Here is a 6,000-nt window from a genome sequence, read left to right as displayed (position 1 = left end):
GAGAGAGAGAGAGAGAGAGAGAGAGAGAGAGAGAGAGAGAGAGAGAAAGGGAGAGAGGGAGATGGAGTGAGGGACAGAGGGAGTGCGTCATAGTTTATCGCTTTCCAGAAACGCTATGTAAAAGTCATAAATTACTTGGCATGTATGTGTAATAAGTATCGTAATGCAATAATTCAAAACCATCTAAAGATGCAATTGCAGGAGACATGATTACCTGTGAATGAATTCCATTACCCAGATACTCCTTTCATAGATAAACATTTTTCCAATGCGTCATGAATATGTAGTCTTGCAATTTGTTACAAGGTAGCATTATATCATGACCCATTATTTTATAACTAACATACATCTAGCCTCAGTTCAATTGCTTGTACAATTAACCATGAGTTGGAAAACACTTTTCGTCCTAGTTGGCGTAAAGTGAGATTTTACGCCCGATAAATTCGGTTTACGCCTACGTAGGACAAAAAATATTGTTTGCACCACGGGCGTAATACTTTACACCGACGTGTGACAGATCGCACTAGGGTGTAGAACTTTGTGCCCTAGGTACGAAAATACCTATTTGCCGCGTGCGTAAATAATACGGTATTCTGACACACTTCATTAATTCCGACATAACTTGATTTCAATTAGTGTCTCTGTTTAAAAAATTGCAGCCGAATCACTTGCGCGAGAAACAAGAGAAAATGTTGGAACTAAATTGTGATTTATTTCATAATCAATATCAGCCTGACTACTAATTACTTTTTACAATTTACTGGTACTTGCTATGTGAATATTTCGCCATTGAAGCTGTGTAAAAATGTGAAACTATGTAACTTTGCAAAAAATACTTTGTTAAGATTCAAGATTGATTATAATGCTCATTCACTGATTGTACCTAGTTGTTGTTGATCCTCAACTTCTCAATCGAGTGAGCCTATAATTATACATGCCCTGAATATGTGATATATCTTGATGATTATTTCTGATAAGCATGAAACATCAGGAGACTTTGATTTGCACATGGCTGCATATATTAATCTTACATGCAACTAGTATAAACAAATATAATATTCAGCATTTTTAATTCGCACCATATTCAGAATTGCAAATTAATTATATTAAAAATCTAAGTTCATAAATAAAATAAATGATAACCAAAAAAATAATAGAATTATTAATTTGTTGCAAAATCTTAATTTTTGAATCAATCATCTTTATTAATGTGAATAGCAGGAAACTGTAGCAATAAATTAAAAATAGTGAATAGAAAATCAAATACCATTTTGAATACTTATAGGATGGTTTATTGCTACCCTGGATACAGGATCAGAATGTATTTCATAGTAAGGCATATTACTCATTCGCATTTACCCTTAACTGCAAGATATTCAACTACAGTGTAACGATTATTTGTAATTCATGTACGACCGATAAAGTAAGCAAGAAACAGTTTGCAGGTATCTACTAAGACCTAACTGCATCTTGAATTTCTTGTCTCTTGTGCGATCCATCGCAAAAAGGTCTATTCGATGTTTGTTTGCAATTGCATAACCAATAATCTTTTGTTTCGTCAACCATGAACCTAATTGGTCTCTGCTTAACTTTTATAAAAACATCTCTGTGTGTGCCGTCACACAATGGTTGCGATTTACTCCTGCCGCATAAGCACCAGTGATAATGTTTTCCAGCTTCAATTCGCATTTTGAAAGGCTTTTTATCATATATTTTACCATTTTCTGCCTGCTCGTTGGCAGAGAATAAACTTTGCAACGCATTCTTTGGTATTTTAGGCTGTTCCTTTTCTTTTATAGAGGACGAGAAGGTGACCTAGAAACAGAGTATCGTCAGCGCTTGTTTGTACACATAATAAAACGATACAAAAGATAAGTGGATGAGAATTAGTAAGAAGAGGCAGATAAAGTATTTGAGCGTTCAATCCTTAAATACATGTGAGTATTTCCCCATTCGCAATGCCATTTGATAAACGATTTCACGTTCGCGTCGCATATTCGCAAAATATCTTTAGCAGACGACAGGCTTTACTTGAAGGTTATATTAGGGTTTTCGGTATCTTACGGTTTCTCAAACTATACGTGTGTACGTCTCTGGCCCGTAATTTTCAATGACTTACGCGTTGCATTTGTAGATATTGATTACATCGAAAACTTTGCTTTAAAGCTCCGCCAACGCGAACTATGGAATTCATAACGACGAATCGTGCAAAGTAGGGTGCATTCGTTTACTGAGTGACTGCGGCAGATGTTATTCGTTCACTCCGCGTGTGAAAGCGATAGCAGCGCAATCGGCCGTTCGTTTAAGCAAGGATGTACCCTATTCACGCAGCTACCTCGGGGGTCCCTGCTATGGATACTCTGCTCGCAGTATTGCGTAAACGAACGTGAACAAACATAACAGTAAGTTGCGTGAGGCCGGAGAGATTACTGAAGGCTCCGATGGGTCATGCCAATTTAAGAAATTGAAAATTCATTACTTTACCACATATCTCACAGAATTAAACTAATGGGTAGTGAAGAGACGCGATTTGAACAACTGTTCACGCAGATATCCGATCGGTAATTTACACTGATATATATATACACTGGATTGGATTTAAGCGTGGTGCCGTCACGCCAATTGAACGGTAGCCATTTTGTACAGATTCTTGTCACTTCAGATATATATAAATATATACGTGATATATGCATGTGTATATAATCGATTGTGTTGGAAAATTACAGTAACAATTATTGAGGTAACAATGAGTACCTGCGTTTTTTGCAAAACAAAGCAATCAAAATATTGTGGGCGATCATTTCACAAGTGAGTATACAACGCTGAAGCGTTCTGCAAATGATAACTTGCAGAGGTTATGTCAGCATACGAAGTATTTACTAATTATATTTAACGAGTATTATAACGTACGAATCGTGTCAGTAAAAATTCACAATATTTGAATTATGAACCGATCTTATTATAATTGAAATTGAAAACTCGGGTATTATTGACTCAGGGATTAAATTATAATTCGATGTGTAGATTTCCCGTGAAAGATGTGTTCCGCCTTGCCGTACCGAGCGAATCAGTGATCAACATTGCTTCTGTTGCTGAAAAAGTGTTCAGGCATGCTGTAAATTGCAATCAAGGTCTCCCTCCAGTAGAGCCTCAGTTTCCAGGTATTTTGTGTTTGCAGATTTTAAAAAGTCTTTTACAGAATCCGTTGGAAAATTTAATATTCAGTGAGCTAGATGCTCACATTTTCGACGATGCGCCAGATGAGCTTTCTAATCACGTATATCAACTCACAAAATCTGTCATCAAAGAGTATATCGAATTACGAATGTTTGCTTTAACCAAGATTGCTACTTTGCGACAAACAGGATTGAATATACGGCATTACACAAATCGGCAACTCGTATGGGCCAATCAGTAACCATTTATATCCCCTGACGAGATCCAATATGTCACCTACACATTTGTACCTGATTTGCATGCTCAGATATGTATATCTTTTTTATTTTCTTTTGATTGTGCTTGTAACTTTTTCTTCGTGTGAATGGATTGTGGATTGATACTACTAATTATATTACGGTTGTGGTTTATCGCACGCTACTCTATAAAAATCCCTTAACGTTTGCAAGGAATGTTTTATTCTCCATATTTTTGAATAAAGTTTTTACTCACCCAATTCGATATAATTTAATTCAAAACTTTTTTTTACATGTCTTAAGCTCCACTTTGATGCCAATGGATGGTAAATGGATTCCCTAACGGTTGAATTAGTGTTATACAAATTTTTGAATAATCCGTTTGAAATTCAGCCCACCATCGGATAAAGGATAATGGACGGAAACTTTTTAGAATTGAGGACTTCTTTTGAACATAAAGAAAAATCACGCTTAAATACAAGTTTTTCGTCATATTATTTAATGATCTTTTACATCATATAATTGTAAATAATAATATACTTTCGAAAAAATGATTTGTTCTCCATTTAATGTATCAAACATTATTTTACTCGTCAAAAACTTTTTTGTGTGACGAATATATCGTTAGATTCAAATAGCATATTTTACGCAGTTCAAATCTAGCGCGCATTCTGTGACAACTTTCTGTACAAGATGGCGGAAATTCAAGTGTTCAATTGGACACGCGAGCTTACACGTAGAGTATACGGTAATATCCAATCCAGTGTATATATATCAGTGCTTGGCTCTCATTGTCAAGTTGCGTCGGTTGATGAGAGTGTATAACCTCAAAAAAATTAACCTGTAGACTGGCTGTGACGCGTCATACGGGTCATAAGTGCATAGACGCCAAGCGCAAGCGCAAGCGTTGACTACATGAAACGAAACAGCCAATCGCAGTGCTGAAGGTTTCCTCAAGGAAGCTCGAGACTTGCCTTGAAAGAAGGAGGCCAATAAGGCTCCTTATTCTGTCGAGGAAGGTCTATGAAACGTGAAATGAGGAACAAGGAATGTCCCTCAAGGAAGGACTATGAATACGGGTATAAGGTTTTGAAATTATAAGAGGTTGTTTTTTAATGATTGAACTTCAACTTCGCTGCTCGTAGTTTATCCATGATTAAAATAATATTAATGTAAGTAATATTACAAGTTGAAATATAATAGTATTCAAAGTCAAACAATAAAATTGTACTTTGAGGAGTGTGCCTAGGATGGAATATAAACGCATCTACTTTTGGACAGAGCAACCTCTTATTACTGAATTTAGTAATAAGTATTACACTAAGTATTACACTGGCCCTACGTTTGTCCTTAGTGATCCCTTACTAATCGGATTTTAATATTGAACTGGCGCTTCGAGTTTAAGCTCATCCTATGCTCCTGACAGCTGTACAATTTCGGTTGATAGATTTATTACATCGAGTCACCAGCAATCTTTTGGAGGTAGATTAATTATGATTGGTTCACACCAGGTTGACCTAATTTCGTGCCTCCGTCGTGACCTAATAAGGTCTGCTTCGCATACCTAGCTTAGCTTCTAGCTTGCTTATAGTGCTGCCTTGCTAGGTTTTATAATATTTGATATTCGCTTGTGACTCGACATATATTTCAGAATTATTCCGATATATGAAATATTCTTATAATCAAATTATTTGATATATATGTAAGTGTATAATATGGTACTTAGATCATTTGGATAATTGTAGGAAAGGCTGCACAGCTGTGCAAGGGCGTGTTGAGTACAATTATTCTACATGTAATGTCTTAATGGGTTTGCTGCACCCTAGACATTAATTCTAAATATTTTAATATTTGATAATAAAATAACATCGACTTATAAGAATTTTCATATACGATCAAATATATCCATTGAGGCTTCGAAACGTTGACTGTTGCTGTCCACCATTCCTGAGAATGCAGCCTTCGCGACAGAACGTTGTACCTTCAGTCAACGGTTGTACTGACCGTGGTACAGCATGGCTTGAAAGAGATTACAAATATATTAAAATGAATACATTTTACTCGGTTTAATACTATTTAGGTTATCTATGTCATATTGAAATAGATCTGACGATATCCTTCAGATACTTGGGTAGTATGATGAGAATAATAATGCAAATGGACAATGTTTAATATTATTAATATATATAATATTAGATATTTGAATATTATTATTTGGATAAGAATATTCTGATTTAAAATGCGAGTGAATACTACGTGAGTACAGAGAAACAATATTTCTTATTACAGGCGTTTTAAAGTATTAATATTGTATAGATAAATAATAAAAACTGGTGATTTCTAAAAATTAACGACGGAGCAAGGAATCGAACCTGGTGTCTAGAGATGCTTGACCGGAGCCTTACTCCACTAGACCACTAGCCGCCCTGATTCTGTTGTCGTTAATTTCTCTCTTCACCAGTGAGTTCAAATTTGTCTTCTTGTGCTTGATATGTGTGAATAGAGCGTTTTCGTCTCTTCAGCACCCGATGTAGGAATGTATGTAGCTGAATGTTCACATGTTGGAATCTTACGCTTCCGATGGGAA

General features: G+C 35.8%; 1 protein-coding gene across 2 annotated transcripts; it reads right to left on the bottom strand.

The window, feature by feature from the left end:
- Positions 1-275: 275 nt before the first annotated feature.
- LOC124179675 (CDGSH iron-sulfur domain-containing protein 3, mitochondrial) lies at positions 276-2,429 on the bottom strand. 2 transcript variants are annotated; one of them, XM_046564352.1, is made up of 2 exons: positions 2,120-2,429; positions 276-1,815 (listed from the first exon to the last, which is right to left on the bottom strand). In XM_046564352.1, the coding sequence occupies exons 1-2, from the start codon at positions 2,192-2,194 to the stop codon at positions 1,453-1,455; spliced, it is 438 nt and encodes a 145-aa protein (XP_046420308.1). In that variant the 5' UTR covers positions 2,195-2,429; the 3' UTR covers positions 276-1,452. The 2 variants fall into 2 exon arrangements, with proteins under 2 accessions (XP_046420308.1, XP_046420309.1); XM_046564353.1 differs by lacking the exon at positions 2,120-2,429 and adding an exon at positions 1,936-2,102.
- Between the last annotated feature and the right edge of the window lie 3,571 nt (positions 2,430-6,000).

The sequence above is a fragment of the Neodiprion fabricii genome, chromosome 4, assembly GCF_021155785.1.
Source record: "Neodiprion fabricii isolate iyNeoFabr1 chromosome 4, iyNeoFabr1.1, whole genome shotgun sequence".
NCBI lineage: Eukaryota > Metazoa > Arthropoda > Insecta > Hymenoptera > Diprionidae > Neodiprion > Neodiprion fabricii.
The sequence above is the reverse complement of the archived record's forward strand: the minus strand, read 5'-3'. Positions and strand labels throughout refer to the sequence as shown.